The sequence below is a fragment of the Cylas formicarius genome, unplaced genomic scaffold (assembly GCF_029955315.1).
Source record: "Cylas formicarius isolate icCylForm1 unplaced genomic scaffold, icCylForm1.1 PGA_scaffold_1__22_contigs__length_36826433, whole genome shotgun sequence".
Taxonomy (NCBI): domain Eukaryota; kingdom Metazoa; phylum Arthropoda; class Insecta; order Coleoptera; family Brentidae; genus Cylas; species Cylas formicarius.
In genome coordinates, this window is record NW_026844264.1 from 22,625,117 (window position 1) to 22,642,104 (window position 16,988).

Genomic DNA, 16,988 nt, shown 5'->3' on the forward strand with positions numbered 1-16,988 from the left:
GATTTTCAAGTTTTGCTATAACTCTTATGATAACAAAATTAAAAATTAGTTTCGGTTCTTGGAAGAGTTTTTTAATTACCATAAAACGCACAAAATATTTTGTTTCGTTTAGTAAATTTATATAATTCTGAAATTTGTACAAACAATATACCTATTTTAAAAAATAAATACTTACCTATATTTATAGAAATAACAGCAAATGCTACACGAAGATTATTTTCCATTAACATCTTTTTAGAGGCACAACCAAATTTTGAATGGTGAGAAATTTAGATCGCTATCGTGAAAGTAAAAGTCCGATTCGTAACGAAACCACAAAATTGAAATGGTTAATCAATAAACCATTCAACTGAGACAGACGATTGTTCCGCTAAAAATGTTTCTATTACGGAAAGTAATGTTAGTTGATCTTTTCTTCAAGTTCATCGAATTATTCAACAAATATAGCGATAACACTTACACATAAGAACATCTTATATCTATTGTAATGCTTCTAATATTTGTAAAGTATCTTCCAAGAAAAGTTAAATTCTCCGCAAATTTGCAGATTTTTAGCGAGACATTCTTGTAAAGTTATAATAATAAGGAAGACAAACTCTAACAGCAGATAGGAAATCTTTTTAAATTAAACAAAATAACCATTCCGACAATTTAAATTTAATGCAAAAAAAATATGTAATTAAATATTTGTTGTCTTCCAAAACATTTTGGTCGCTTTATTTGAATTTCACATTTGACAGACATGTCGTAAAAAAATGGATTCCATAAACTGTTACAGTTGTAGCCACCATGTATATAGAGCAGGTGGAAGGTAAAACTTGTACGTTCCAAGGTATAGTAACTGGTATTTGAACGATTTATCAGAAAAAGATATAAGAAAAATAACCCTTCTCTGCAACACATTTTTTTTACAGTTCGTAAAATTCGTAAAACTAAAGGCTCTGCGATTTTATGTACAGTTAACAGAAAAAGAAACAATAGTTTATTTATAATCTTTAGTTCTCTATGTTGTCTTTGATGAAGTAAAACAATTAATCCTATTTGATATTCATCGTGCAAAAACCTATTGAAAGTTTTACGAGAGAGGTAAATGAGAATTTATAGTGTACACTTTCTCTTCAATTAGGAAGAGAATATTAAAAACAAAATTATTTTAGCTTTTTTGGTCGCTGCGTATAAAATTGGTTTTACAAATAAAAAATTAATTTTATTTCAATCGTTAGACAAGTGTTAGTTTTGGTTAGTTTTCCTTTCCTTTGGAGAAATAAGATAAGATTTTAAAATCAAGCAACTGATATATTTTTTGCAATTATCAATTAGTTAACCTTTTTACGAGACAAATTCAAACACAAAAAAGGGTATACACTATACACATATTATACTTATACCATAAATAATAGAACAAACAAACGTTCTGGAAACAAGTTAACAAACAATAAATTTGTATATATATTTAAAGAAAAAGCAACTTAGGCTTTTTTATTAACAAAACTGTTTTAATTTAATTAACATAATTAAATATATTTTTATTATTGTGATTTCGAAACAAGCAAGTTTTTTCCATTTGAAAATCTAAAGGGCTAATTCTAAAACTGAAAATATGTCCAGCATGGAGTTGAGACTAATGCCAAAATCAATGTTTCACGTTTACGTTTCAGGTTCACATATAGGGACTCCTAATTCAGCCGGCGACTTATTAAATTAAACTAAAAAGATTACTCCATACGACTCGGACAAAATATTTTAGTTTTGCGTAGAAAGTTCCGTCTTACATACAATAATGCCTCCCAAAAACGACCCGGAAATTATAGCACTCAAAAAAGAACTCGAAGATCTTTATAAGAAATTGCAGGTAGGGTTTTTTAACTGTTTTTCCCCAGGTAAGGTTTGTTAACTGTTTTTTTAATTGCACCCTCTCTCTCCACAGATGTTGTATTGTATTGTATTTTATTATTTATCAGGACACGGTTAATATTGTACTTATTTTCTTTAAAAACACATGTTTTAAACGGTACGAAGCAAAATTCAAAATTTCGATAAAATGAATCTTGTAAGGTTTAAAATAGAAAAATACCTGATATAGGCAATATATTTTGAATTTATTTTATTTTCATTTATTTTAATTTCTGAAATCTTTTGCAAAATAAAAATGTTTTTTTAGTTAGAGTATTTTAGATGGCCCTTTGTTCAATAGGGTGTCGTGGATGTCGCACCATATCTCCTGAAAATACTTGACAATTTTCTGCCCTATATTACTTGCGGAATTTAAATATTTGGTGCCTTTATGGTCTAACATTCTCTGTATATCTACAATTACCTTTATATACCAACATGTCAATCAGCTATTTCATACCTTCTAAATTCGCCAATGTCAAATGATTGTTTGCTGACCCTAATGGCACAGCTTACCGATTTTTTTTTGCCGTGAATAAAGAACTTAATGTTTTTGAACAATATTAAAATAATATAAACATAAGAGATATTAATAGTTATTTTTGCAATTGCAATCTTTGCAATCAAGAAATCAACACATTCGACTCAACTTCTTCCTATATTTCAGGATCTTCAACAAAAATCGACGGATGCCAAGCTCGAAGGAGTGTGCGGAGGTGTTTCGGATATTCCGAAAATAAAACTCATTACACGAAAATTAATGAGAGGACATCTCAACAAAGTAAATTCGGTCCACTACAGTGGCGACGGAAGACATTGCGTTACCGGATCCTTGGATGGAAAACTTATTATTTGGGATACCTACACCGGGAATAAAATACAAATCATACCGTTGCGATCGGCTTGGGTGATGAGCGTCGCTTACGCAAATTCTGGAAATTTCGTGGGTGTGTTCGTTTGCCCCTGCCTAATAAAAAACATGTCCTAGTTGGGAATTTCGGAAACGGTAACAGCCGGGAAATTTAGAGAAAAGAACTATTATATACAATAAAATACCACAAATATTGCATAATTTCTTCATATTTTGCATGGCTTTACTAGAACATGAATTTTATAAATAATTGCATACTTTACTGTAACGTTTCTGTTTCATCCTATAGTCTCCAAGTTTTTGGTTAGTTTTCGGTACTTTAATCACAGGATTTTAAATGACGATTTTGTTTTGACATTTTTCAGTTCTGATGGTCCTGTCACACGTCGCACATCAGAAAAAGAATATAGTATGCAACATGTTCATAAACTTCTTCTTAATCACGAATCAAAACGAACTCGTGACTAAAATAGCGTTTATCAACCTAGTTGTTGAATTTTTTTTTATTTAATTAATTATCATGACATTAAATAGTACCTAATAAATGACAAAAATGGCGACAAAGGCGATGTTCACTATGCTACGAAATATCATACTTTTATTTTTTTGTCTAATGTCTTTGAACTTGCTTGAAGTTTTATAACTGTCTAATTGCATTATTCAGTTTGAAAATACGCAAATTTTCTCTAATAATATAATCAATCTCGTGTGTTACACCGTGTCAGATCTCTGCATTGGAATCTTGGGTAAGCTGTACACACAGGTGGAGGTACTAAATCGAGTCGATCCATATAATAATTTTATTTGAATCACTTATTTCCCGTGTTATTAAATATTTGTAGGCCTTTTACTATTGGCAGATGCAGTAGGAATTACATATTTACCTCCACGAAAGAACAGTAGTTTGTTAGTAAAATCTTATGAAAGTATTTTTATAATAACAAGTATTTAGTAGTATAATTAGAAATTGCCTTTGGAGTTCTAGAAGAGAAAAAGAAACTTATGAGAAACGTACTTCGCAAAAACTTGTATTCCACGCTTTATTTCATATCTTTTTTTAGCTTGTGGTGGTATGGATAACGCTTGCACTGTTTATGACTTGAACAACAGAGACTCTTCTGGAGTCGCTAAAATGTCTCGAGAGCTGGTAGGATACGACGGTTTCCTGAGCTCGTGTAGATTTTTAAGCGACAAGTCGCTTATTACTGGCTCCGGGGATATGAAGATGTAAGCTCTTTATTCGTAAAATATTGCAAACAGATTATATTTTTCTATTTTAATTCCACAAATTTTATGAGCGCTTGAAGTATTTTCGGACATATCTTTTAATATTTGCCCTAGTAATACTGAAGACACAATATTTTAGTTGTCAATGGGATTTAGAGACGGGAAGGAAAGTTTCCGATTTTATTGCACACAATGGTGACGTCGTATCCATAAGCCTATCACCGGATGGCAACAGCTTTGTGACTGGCAGTGTAGATAAAAGTTGCCGCTTGTGGGATATCAGAGACACCAAGCCCAAACAAACGTTTTTCGGTCATTCATCTGACGTCAACTCTGTCTGTGTAAGAATACAGCTTATTATTTTATTAATCACCATATATTTGACATTAATCAGTCCTGAGGCATTCATTCATATATAATTACTTTGAACCATCGCTATTAATAGTATGGTGCGTTTATTAATAGTTATGGTGTGTTTTAAGTTTTACTTTTTTGTATCTATTATGTTTTTGGTATTGAAAAATTTTTCAAATGAGTCAACAATTTAGGTTTATGTTTTGCACATAGCGAACTTAGATTTATGCCACTGTCCTTGGCTAAGAATTATACTGAGTGTCTCAAAAAAGCTCGTGTTACCATAGAGGATGACTTTTAGCTGAAACATGTCTAGTCGCGATAGAGGTTTATAAAAAAAGATTGGATAGTTTCGATTTTTCTTCCATTGCAAGGGCAATTCATTCTAGAGTTCAATGGGCTTAAACAGCTCAATATAGATTTTAAATTTAAAAGTTAATTAACAGTGCATATAAAGAACAATGTTAGAAAACACTGTCACACGACACAGCACAAATCTATAAATTTGTATTCAAATTAATTTATATTAAACGTTAAATTGTTGCAATTTTTTTTTGTACAATTGAAACATAAAGTGACTCGCAGTATACCTATTTTCTATGCCGTAAATCATAATAAACCCATATCCCCACAACTAGTACTAGTAACACTTGTAAATGCCTTTAGCTCTCACCACACCGTGATGGCTCTTTATTTTATAGTTTCATCCAAGTGGTTACGCCTTTGCTACTGGTTCTGAAGATAAAACTGCCCGTATGTTTGACATCAGGAGCGACCAGCAAATTGCGGTGTATAAACCGCCATCTGCCAATAGCGGGTTCACTTCGTGCGGTTTATCCGTGAGCGGTAGAATATTATTTTGCGGTTCGGACGATAACAATCTGCACATTTGGGATACCTTGAAGTCAGCCCATAACGGTCTGTTTTCGAAATATCACAGAGGCGTTAACGATTTCGTTTATATTGCAGGTGTACTTTCCGGCCATGAAAATAGGATTACTTCGTTGTCCGTCGCTCCGAATGGGTTAGCGGTGACGACTTGCAGTTGGGACCAGAATGTTCGAGTATGGGGATAAATTGATATTGCCCTCGCGATTTATAAGGATTATTTTTTCGAAATTCGTACCTAAAAGTTTTATATCGACATATTAGAAAAAACACATGTGTTCTATCTTTAAACAAATAGGAATTTAGAGGTTTCATTATTTATTCCGTAAAGGGCTACATTAGTCTGTTACAATATTAAAATTGTGAAATATCTTTAAACACAATTACTTTTATTTATTTCATGTTCATAATGTTATGAGCGGTTCTGTATCTAGGTCAAGGTAGATAATAAAGTTCGTTTATTCAATGTCTGAAATTGATTACATTACTGATATTCGCAGCGCCAATTCAACTAAAGAAAAACTTGGAAAAAAGATGACAATGGACAACTAAAAACAAAGAAATTATTGCTATTGCTGAGTTTAGAATGGATCGATTCCAACAGCATTGGGAATCCAGAGGCGCCAAACCAAAAGCAAGACCAAAAGGCGTTGCCGCCAGTCGCAAATATATCTCCACTTTTCCTAACAATTTCGTGTGACTCCTAAGCACCGAACAAAGTATAATTAAATTGTTAGACCTGTAAAGGCGACGGAAAGCTATTTGATCTCACCACAAGAAAACGCACTTCTCATTTTAATTTCGATTTTCTCAAATTAAAAAAATATATATAATTCAAGTGTACCATTTATTTTATGTAATTTTGCAGTTTAATCCCAAACTTTTTCAATATATTGAAAAACAAAAACTTGAACTATAGTGAATTTTATCGCATTTTCATTAATTATCGAAATATTTTAAAATTGCAAAATCAGCACAGACTTTTAATAATAGAGTGTGATTAGTTATCTTATTTCAGGGCATTTAAAATACATAAGAAAGGAAAAGCTTCTTTACAGATCTAGTTTATAGCTCTTGTAGTTTTTGAGATCTTGATTTCGCATTTTCATTGAGCTTACTCCACTGGGCATGCTTAGAATATACAGGACGATATTGTGTAATAATTTTGTAATTGCAGTTTTTTTTGGCTAGCTGGAATGGTTGATATTTTGTTGAAACTAGATGTCAAGATTTTAATAGTGTACTAAAAATAAAAAATAATTTACAGAGCAATTAAAATAATCCTACTCAAGCAAAGTTAATGACTTAATTGGCACAGCATAGCTACACCCCTCATGATCCAATGATTTTCCGGTTTTTCGGTAGGAAGAGCCATGGCAATAACAAAATTTGTTGAATGCCCTGTAGTAGACAGTACTCCGCGTCTCTCAGTTGTTTTGTACACGGGACAAGTATATGTATGACGTTCTATTAACTCATCTCGTTTGATGGGTTTAAGCCATATCTAAAAAATAATAAACTTCTTTGATTTTTAATGTAATGTCTTTACCTCCTCGCTTCATTTTTGATATGTACGAAAATATATTTCTTTAAAGACACAAAATTAAATTAATTCATTAAAAGATCTACTAAAAATAAAAATTATAATAATAGCTCAGCAAAAGTAGAGATAAACAATTTCTATTTCTTTGCTTTTATATTTCAACATAAATTTGACTTATCTCGAAATGAAATTTTTGAATTCCAAATTTTTTAGAGTACCTTACACAGTTTTGGTTCACCGTCACAATAAATCTGATCGTTTGTAAAACCTGAAATGTGATAATTCACTTACATGAGGAACATTATCGTACAGGACTTTTGGTAGCGATTCATCGATGATCATTTTTTCGTAATTCCACCTTGCTCCCTCCAAAAACAAACCATAAACAAGGACACCATCTTCTGGAGGTTTGTTGAATATTGCTCCTTTGAGAACCTAAACGACAATCAACAATAGTTTACATTTGACTAGGGAAACTCGATAAAACTTCGGATTCTAATAGATCGATTGGGCCAACCATTACGGGAAGAAGGATTTTTTTTTTGAAATAAGGTTGATACGTTTTTAAAATACTTTCATAATACATTGTTTTAAAAATCAGCTGCGCAAAAAAGGTGTGAATTCTTGAGACCATAATGTATAATTAAAACATTTTAGAAACCGTAATACATCACTCACTTCATAGTCGTAGGTTAAGAGATCAATAGGGATCGTATATTTTCTGGCGTAATTCTGTTGCGCTCCGGTAAGGAAGGCCTGAGTGAAGAAAAACCCTGACAGCCAAAATGTTGTCGGCGGTCCGTCGTCCATCCATTTCTTAACATCACATAATTATTTTTACTTAATATGTTATGACCATAGATAGTATACTCACTTGAAGAAAAACAAGTCTAGCCAAAAAGTCGTTAATATAACTTCCCAGCGGTTTAAGCGACGGGTAGGATCTGCTTGCCCACATTGTTGGTATTTTTCCAGTTAGTATACTTTTCACTACTTCTTCCAACTCCAATGACATTATGATCAACCCTAAAATGGTATAGATAGCACTATTTTTGGTTTTACGAAATATTAAAAGGTTTGTCTAATGTGTGTTGTGAAATCAAAACTTGAGACTACCTTTAATGGCTTTTTGCACGTTTTGAAGACTGTTTCTAATAACATCGAGCAAAATATTGAAACGGTTCATTTCCTGTACCAATACGGTATTCATACTTTGCTCGTAAGAGACCGGATATTTCTCGAGTGCGACATCCCGATCAAAATTACTCGGAAGTTTTGCTAATATATCGCTTGCAACTTCGACAACGATCTCATCGGACGATTTGGCTGAACCGCTGACTGCAATTGTATCCTATAATTTTGAATATAGTGGCATGAGAGAACAATATTTAGCACTATATTTCGGAGAAGGGTTTCCAATTTGCGCCTCAAAATAATTATACCAAAATAAATTCCATTTTTAATTTTGGTTTAAGCAGTTAGAAATTTTCTTCAATTTAATTCCACTTTGGTTTTATTAATTAGTTTACTGCTAGCTATTTATTAGCAGTAAACTGATTAAGGCACAAACCGGGCCTTCTGAATACAGAAAAAAATTCAGTTTATTGTTACCTTCATTTCATATAAATCCTGATTCGTCCGGCAGCATTAAACAAATATATAACATTTTATCAAAAATAACAAACTTTACATTTTTGAGACCAACCACGAACCACAGAGAATATTTTAAATCACCAGTGTTGCCTTTGATCAATTTAAAAATACAGTAAGTGAAATACAGGTCAATAAAAACGGATCACGCATATCGGCTATTGGTGTTTAAAATATTTTAATGGTGGTGAGTCTGGCTAATCTACCGATAACAAAACTGAAGAATGTAATTAAATAACTAATTATTATAAATTATTGAAATTAAAGTTTTTAAGTTAACTTTGGCATTATGAAGTTATATTTACTTAAAAAGAAAAAAAAAGAAAAGAAAATTCGAATTCGAATGTTATTAACAAAAACTAAAAAGAAGAAAGGATTTTTAAAAGCGAATCTCAAAATGATCGCATTTTTTACATACAACATAAAAAAAAACAAAATTGAGGGAATATGCTTAGAATGCTACCTAAGTTTTGAGAGTATATTGGTCACTATAATATATCGCTAAATTCTGCGCAAAAGGTGTTGTCATTAGCCTATTAACATTAGCAAATGCAATATTTTCAAAAATCCCCGTGTTTTATATATGCGCAGCACGCTTTCTATCTTCTATCAAAACCATCCAAAGTATTTTAAAATTCCAACTTACCTTTCTGTCCTATATTGAAGCAATAAAATAAATAACAATTAATAAAGCATTATTATTCTAAATAACTACGTCTGTATATTACGAAAACGTCTCAACTTACCTGCGTTAACAGTGTGGTGGTAAGTAGCAAATCGGTCTCGTGTTGGTCCTTCGTAATGTCTGCGTTTTCGTTCATCCCAAAAACTTCCGGATGTGTAATTAATGGTAACGATCTTGTGTAGTTCATAAACTCTTCATACTCGATTTTGTCGGGACAGTAATATTTGCCTAATAATAAAAACACGATAGATATATTGTTATCTACCGTGGCCAAAACCTTATAACCAAAGGAAATCCAAGAAAGTCGTCAGGCATTCCTATTTATGTAACTAAGATCAAAATCACATAAATATTAAAGTTACTTAAACTGTTTATTATAAGAATACACTGAAATTCCCTTTTTTGAAATTATTGGTTACAACTTCAAAAGTTGCGTTTCATTTAACTACGGTGCGTAAAAATTTTAACCTATCCGGAAGTGGGAAGGAGTTGTTTGTGCTTAAACTCATTTGTCCACTCCCAACCATAAAATACCCAAATTTTCCAATTCAGCTTGACACTTCACACGTCACTCAGTGTTTTGTAAAAATGAAGCCAAAAACTGTTGTACTTGTTGATATACCGAAATGGAAATTTTATTTTCTGTAAAAAACTGATGCATTGACTTGAACCACTTTTATATATGGTACATTCTATCGCCATCTTCACTCATGATTTCAAGGGAGATGGGCCTTTTGTTTATTTGTCTGCGATTTTTTAGGCATATTTTGAATTACTTTTCGAGTCCCTTTAGATATAATATCCAATAATGTCGTCAACAGTTTCGAAGATTATCTATATCTATCTCGATATACGTGAAAGTAGTTTAATATTTATTCTAATTTTAAATTATAATTTCTTGATTAACTTTAAACCAAAAGTTTTTTGAAATGTAGGTATACGAAATACATTCGTTAATTTGATGTATTCGTATAGTTTTAAAATTTCTAAATTCAATATTTTAACTAGAGAGAAGTCACTATGAGCGTTATCGAGATACATACAACTGATTTAAATTATTTTTGTCTTTTTGCTTATAATTTTGTGACCAATATAACTGCATTATGAAAAACAGGAATTTTTCTTAGTTCGATTGCGTACTAATTAATATATATAATAAGTATTACCGACGGACGGCAACGGTAAAAGACCCCGTTTAGGATTAGCAATAAAGAAAGGAAAATATTAACTACGCTGACCTTTGGAGTCGAAATTAAAATTAGGCACTTCAATAACTTCCTTGCAATAGAATTTCCGTAGTATAGTATTCAATGTTCTTCTGTCCCAGTCATCAGTAACACGACCACCATAGTTACATTCTCCAGTTAGGTAAAGCAGAGCATCAAATTGTACATCCTAGATGGTTTGGAAAAGATAAGTGTTAATCAAAATATTTAATTAAATATATATATATATATATATATATATATATATATATATATATATATATATATATATATATATATATATATATATATATATATATATATATATATATATATATATATATATATATATATATATATATATATAATCGCTACCTCTAAGAATTGCTAAAAAATATTACCTATAAGAATCTACATTTTATCAAATCAATAAGGAAACAAAGTTATGCATTTCCAAGATTAATCTAGAATAAACGGTTAGGGCCGTTTTAGACTTTAATATTAATTTATGTTTTAGTCTAGACCGCCTGGTGTTTGGCTAGTTTTGCGTAGGATTTAGTCCTTTAATACCTATGCTGGAATGCTTTGTTGAAATTATTCATTAAACCAACCAATATCTTCTTGAAGTTGCTTCCTTTTGTAAATTTTTGACGATTTGAAAACTTCAATAGGTTTAGAGTGCATTTTGTTATTTTACTTACTTTTAAACTTAACATCTAAGCGACAGGAGAGTAGTTTTCTGTTTAATTAAATTAAACACGATATATCTGACTATAATAATTGCGTACCTCGTATTCATTAAGAAACATCTGCAACTGCGTCACACTAATCCGCAAATCGGTCTCGTTGAATTCGTATGGGATGTTCCAGCCTATAGGTCCGAACTTCCTTCTTTCTTGGACGATCGCGTGGAAAAAACACAGACTGTACAAAAGTCTCTTAAAAGCTAGCGGTTGTTTGCAATTTTCGAACCATTCCGAGTCAGATATCGGATCGCTCATATATGACCGGGTAATGTTCGCTCGCAAACCTTTCGGCGGTTCGTTGGTCATTTTGATACCATTCTGCAGAACCAGGACTGGAAAATGGTCAGCTGGATAAGACGTGAGCCAAAGCCGGAAGTCCGGATGGGTCGCATCCGGTGTAAGGTTCTCGCAAATCTGCAACGCTTGCCTTTATTGACATGATCATTTACGTAGATCACCTCCTACCCTTTCTAATGTCGGCATAAAACTTTTCGCCAAATGACAGTTTTGCAGAATTACCCACGTACCATTTTTCACTCCCTCATCTATCAGCCTAACGGCAATCGGACCTTGACCTTGTCCCAGAGACAAAGAGTACAGCCTGGCAGCACCAAATCCTTGATCGTCTGCGAACCTGAGCAACAATGCAGTGGGATCAGCTCCGGGAGTGAGAACGAATATCAGAGGAAGGCAGCAGTGGGAGTCGGCGAAAGACGAGGTCAAATCAAATGGAGGTGGTTCCACGAACTCCTTGCCTAAATGACCTAGATAGTGGTAAATGTTTAAATAAATTTGGCACAACATCAAAAGCGCGGTAATAGAAAAATATACATTTTTAATGTATGCGACTTTGCTAAACTTAAACAAAAACTGCTCGTTTTTAGATTTTGAGCAACAAAACATTTGATTAAAATTGTAATAAACAAGGGAAATATTTTTATAATACTTTACTACATTACTGGTCCACCCTGCGAATATCTCACCTCTAACAAAATCTTGCACTGCCGGAATAATTTTGTCGTACCGTATACATCGCAAGACAAGGAGCTTTTGCAAGGAACTGAGTTTTTTCTCCCAAGGACTGGGTAAAGGCCTTTTCTGAGGTTCCGCAGAATCAAATATCTCTTTCCAGCTAGTAAGGTTGGCGGTGAAGTGATGGATTAACCCTCTGCAAGAATATCATGTTTTCATAATAGTGATTATTTAAATCTATTTGAATCGGGACCAGCAAACTGCAATTTGATAATTGTTAAATTATCAATTAATTTACCCATATTTTCAAAATATTATATTGCATTTTAGATTCTTTTGTGATACCATAAAAAAAATATCTAAAATGTCTGATGTGTGTGATGTGTAAGGTTTGGTTTTTAACACAATTCCATGGTAAACTTCATGCAGTTATCCGCACTGGGTTATTGATGAGTAAATTTTTCCAATCATAATTAGCAAAAATACTTCACTTAATACTTCACAAAAACACAAGAAAATTTATTACAATACTGCTTGCCTTTAACATATACTGACATTATACTGAATTGACGTGAAAACACTGTTATAATTTAAATTGGATGTTGGCCACTTTGGACGATCCATTAAGTCTAGGCAATCAGCGTCGACCTTCTCCGATCACGCACTTTTAGTAGTCTATATAGTTTTTGAACGGAGTATACCAGAGGTATAATACGACCAAAAATATAGTACATTCCTCGCTTTGAGGTTTTAAGTATTTTACAGTACCTTAACCGCAGACTTTCGCAGGATCGTGATAAAATCCATCCCAACAGATGTTTATTTTTCATTAAGTAGATCTTGCCTGAGATGGACCGTAACGAATATTTGTACAAACTTGAAATTTTTCTTTGAAACGTAAATGGACGGTTTTAAATTTGATTAAGCATTGACGCTGCGGGGTACTTTCGAATAAGTTTATTTTAACATCAGGTGATATGTGTCGTTCTTACATATATGGTCGTATATATGGTATTATATATTTGACTGTGATCCTTCCAGTAAGTAGGTATTTATGTACCTGATTCTTGAGCTTTGACCCTGCGAGGCTGTTTTCACTATTTATGTTACAGGCAATTTTTGAAAATAATCATTTTTGTCTTGTGTGCATGTCCATTAACAACATTCTTCTTCTTATGTTTTGTGTTTTCTAGATAGTTATTCGATTTGTAAACAAGAACCGACTTTTTTAAGACTACAGATTATAGTCGCTGTAGATAAAGGTACGTCATAATACAAATAAATATTTATTAGAATATCACAATTAAACATTTTTTGAAGGTTCCTATTTTTTAACACTTTAAAATGTGGAGATCGTGGAATGAAGCAGATGTTCCCCCGTTAGAAGAAGACATTGATAACGCAGAATTTGAAGACGAAGTGGAAATGGTAGTCGAACCTAATGACAATTTAGAAGACGAACTACCTCTGCAAATAAAAAACACGGATCGATTTTTCTTCGGGTGCCAAGCAACTTTTAAAAGAAATTTAGGAGGGGAAGTGGGAGCAGCATAAAAGCAAGTGACCAAAGTTCCTAAGTAAAAATGGGATAGGCAGGAGAAAATTGAGAGAAGATGCAGGTCTCTAATCTCTAATAAATCTAATCTAATAAAATTTATTGATAGTACCATAAATGTAATTCGGCAAGAGGTAGCTAAAATATCAATAGAAAGCTGGTCTAACTGTGAAAAACGAGTAATAAAAGAAGAAAATATTTATCGAGAACGAGATAGTGGCGGAGTTGATCATTGAACTAGGTAACGACAGTAGCGATAGTGACAATTTTTAAAAGTGACTGATACTTTATTGTTATTATATTTAATATTTTGTATATTAATAATGATACTATGTAGGAATGTAATGCAATAGAACGTAATAAATTCTTAATTTGTACTAATTTTTTTATGTACATGTTTCAAGAATTGCTCGGCGAAAAAGATGGAAAATATACTTATATCTCGCTTGTTAATGTAGGCAGATAAATTTCTAGGACGGCCCTGGAGTGGTTGGGGGCAAGGGGCTGCGGTTTTGGAGTAATGAACAGTAGGCAAAGTTAATCACGGGGTCGGTTGTAAAAGCACTATATTTCTGGTAGAAGTAGAGTTACTTACTTGAACGCAGGCAGATCATTCAGGCGGCACAGCTCATCCCACGATTTGATTACCAACCAATCGCACGGATTTACGTTGGGATTGTCAAGACCAATGCCGCCCGTCAAAAGGAACATCCACTCGATCGCATCGACTTCTTCGCGGCTCTTCATCAAGTTTATCGTCAACAACAGCGAAAAGAGCAACTTGTCCTTCTCGAACAAGCTGCGACATATGTTAACATATAAGTGGTATGTAAAAACCTATGAAAACACTGAAATGACCACATTTTCAGAATTAAATGGTAAAACCGCGACCTTTTTCAAATCTTCCAATCGCATTGGTATATCTTCCACTTTATCGGTGTTATCGATAGTCGATTTAAATAAATTCACGAACCACGCCAACGAGTATTGGTACATGGGATCGATATTTGCCAAATCGGCAATTGTAAAGAACAGTATCGTAGAATGTACTGCAATGGGTGTGTACTCCAATCTAGCCTACAATAGACAACATAAATATTCAGCTACTCTCCTAAGAGTCATACCTTATCGATCTGTTTTTCAGTCACTTCGGCGATGTCTTGCTTAGCAGCAATTTCATTCGCCAAAGCTTTGGAAGAACTTAGGATCTGGATAGCAGTCTCGTCCTCTAAAATATTTCCTTTAGAAGTGCTCAGCACTTCGAGTATTTTATCCTCAATTTCCTTTAATGATCTAAAATTTTATGTTTCATAAGCGCTGTACACCTCCCGCTAACAGTGCTTAACTCAGGGGTCGACAACCTCTTTTGGCCAAGGCTCTAAATCAACCAAAATGCAAGTGTTAAGAGATGTTTGGGTCAGAGATATTTTCGTATCAAAACAGTATTTTAGTAAATAATAGGATATATTTTATTAAGAAAATAATTAAACATAATTGAATAATCTTTACTTATAAACTTTTTGTACGATATCAATGGCTCCTCTGATGTTGAAATTGTTACAGCAATTTAGTCAAGTCTGGTTTATAGTTAGTCGTTTTAAGTCGAACCCAAGCATCTGAATTTTCCATAGTTAACCTGTTCCTGTTTTTGCTTAAAATAAATTTCATTTGTGAAAATATTTGTTCACATTTATAAGTGCGCCCCAATGTGGACAAAATGGCAAAACCAATTTTTTTAAATTATGAAAACCTCGTAGGAAGTGGTGCCCAACATGGTCATATCATGCGAAAATATCATAATATCATCAATAATATCAATTTTTTCTCTTCAACTCTTCCATTCCTCATAAATTTTCAAAACTGTGTGGTTATTTCCTTGGAGTGGTACGTTGAAATCATTATAAAGCTTCATTATGTTTGTTAAGAACAAAAGTCTTAAAAACCATTGTTTCTCATTGAGTTCAAGATCATTTTCACCGATTCCGTGAAGAAATATTTTTATATCACCAAATCCATAAAACACTTACAACTTACAACCATCGAATTGCAGAATGTAAACACAAATCTCCATATTTCGATTCAATTTTCCATTACATCTTTAAGCTGTTGTGTAGATACCCTTGCAAAATAAATTTCCTTCATGTATGATACAATGAAACGATAAAAGTTAACCGCCAAGTTCATTTTCCATTAGTTTTACAAATTCAACAGATTTTCCTCTCATACCTGGAGCACCGTCAATTGTTATGGAAAACAATTTACTTTTTCAATCCAGTACTTGCCTATTTTTGACATTTGAAAACTACTGTTCTTGATGAAAATATCGGTGCCTTTAGTGGTGTCATTCATTGAATCAAGGAGGTATAGTTATTCATTGACATTCGAGCTATTTATTGATGCAAAGCTAATAATTATTGCAAGCCTACCAATACTATTTATGTGTGCTTTCGTTAACCGCAATGTTAATTATGTGACAAAATAACAAATCATTTTTTGCTTGTTCATCAATGGCCATATCTTCAACGTGATGCTTGACATTTATAACTAAGTGTTCGTAACAATTTATGAATGCGTTTTTCAAAAACTCGCCGTCTGTAAATGATTTTCCGTTGGTACCAATGCTAAGGGCAGCAACAAAGCTGGCAGACGTACCGTGATTGTTGCTAGTAACAAAACAGGAGTTTATTTTGTTTTCCAAAATTTAATACGCGTTTAGCAAATGTACTCAGTCTTATCTTCGTTTGCCATTTCGTTCACATCTTTATGTTTTGACGAAAAGTGTCGCTCAATGTTATAAGTCCTGGCGGTATTTATATCTGGACATAAAGTACATATCAATTTGAAGTTTTCTGTCCTCACATCTTGAAATAATCTCTCTTTTCCATTTTGTTTGTTCTTGGTATTTTTTAAAAACATCTATTTAACTAGGTCACTAAGTCAATATTATTGTGCTACTGTACTACACGCGCGTCCAGGAAGGGTACAAATTGTTCGGACAATGTCCCTGCATTTCGCATACTATCGGCAGATTCCATATCCAGTTGGGCGGGGATGGGGCTTTAACTGATATTTTTATATGTATACTGGAATCAAATTTGCTACGTTCATAACCTTGGGACAAAATTTTTGTATTATTTATACTTTATTTTAAAAACTAAAGTGGATCACTTGAAATTACCAAATGGATCACTCGGTGACCCACGGTTGTCGACCCCTAGCTTAACTCGTCCCCACCCCTATTTTTTGCAAACCTGATAAATGTTTACAGAAAACTAAATTTCGCCTATCGAACTTAAATATTTTGTATGAAGCAACGTGGCCAGTTCTTAAGTTAGTCTTAAGAAAACCTCATCAATCAGGTATATTGCTGTAACTAAACTGAAATTCTAAATTCGTGGG

At 33.0% G+C, this 16,988-nt stretch overlaps 2 protein-coding genes across 2 annotated transcripts in view; one reads left to right on the forward strand and one right to left on the reverse strand.

The window, feature by feature from the left end:
* The first annotated feature begins 1,764 nt into the window (after window positions 1–1,764).
* On the forward strand, window positions 1,765–5,699 carry LOC132696125 (guanine nucleotide-binding protein subunit beta-2). Its single transcript, XM_060660757.1, has 6 exons — window positions 1,765–1,852; window positions 2,561–2,840; window positions 3,826–3,991; window positions 4,131–4,332; window positions 5,047–5,263; window positions 5,315–5,699. The coding sequence occupies exons 1-6, from the start codon at window positions 1,781–1,783 to the stop codon at window positions 5,419–5,421; spliced, it is 1,044 nt and encodes a 347-aa protein (XP_060516740.1). The 5' UTR covers window positions 1,765–1,780; the 3' UTR covers window positions 5,422–5,699.
* Window positions 5,700–5,876: 177 nt separating this feature from the next.
* The window catches only part of LOC132696127 (dynein axonemal heavy chain 7), a 47,325-nt gene continuing 36,213 nt past the window's right edge, over window positions 5,877–16,988 (reverse strand). The window contains exons 42-54 of the mRNA XM_060660759.1: window positions 14,714–14,882; window positions 14,481–14,666; window positions 14,185–14,426; window positions 12,046–12,230; window positions 11,528–11,826; window positions 11,105–11,476; window positions 10,350–10,506; window positions 9,173–9,339; window positions 7,893–8,127; window positions 7,651–7,802; window positions 7,455–7,592; window positions 7,068–7,211; window positions 5,877–6,737 (exon numbers count right to left, since the gene is read on the reverse strand). Of these exons, the coding sequence (XP_060516742.1) occupies window positions 6,531–6,737; window positions 7,068–7,211; window positions 7,455–7,592; window positions 7,651–7,802; window positions 7,893–8,127; window positions 9,173–9,339; window positions 10,350–10,506; window positions 11,105–11,476; window positions 11,528–11,826; window positions 12,046–12,230; window positions 14,185–14,426; window positions 14,481–14,666; window positions 14,714–14,882 (2,653 nt within the window). The 3' untranslated portion in view covers window positions 5,877–6,530. The remainder of the gene's footprint in view (window positions 6,738–7,067; window positions 7,212–7,454; window positions 7,593–7,650; window positions 7,803–7,892; window positions 8,128–9,172; window positions 9,340–10,349; window positions 10,507–11,104; window positions 11,477–11,527; window positions 11,827–12,045; window positions 12,231–14,184; window positions 14,427–14,480; window positions 14,667–14,713; window positions 14,883–16,988) is intronic.

Excerpts from the sequence above, each read along its gene's own strand:
- LOC132696125 (XM_060660757.1), top strand. The coding sequence starts at position 1,781 with ATGCCTCCCAAAAACGACCCGGAAATTATAGCACTCAAAAAAGAACTC. Across the intron at positions 2,841-3,825 it reads AAATTCTGGAAATTTCGTGG|CTTGTGGTGGTATGGATAAC; the intron begins GTGTGTTCGTTT and ends ATCTTTTTTTAG. Across the intron at positions 3,992-4,130 it reads GGCTCCGGGGATATGAAGAT|TTGTCAATGGGATTTAGAGA; the intron begins GTAAGCTCTTTA and ends ACAATATTTTAG.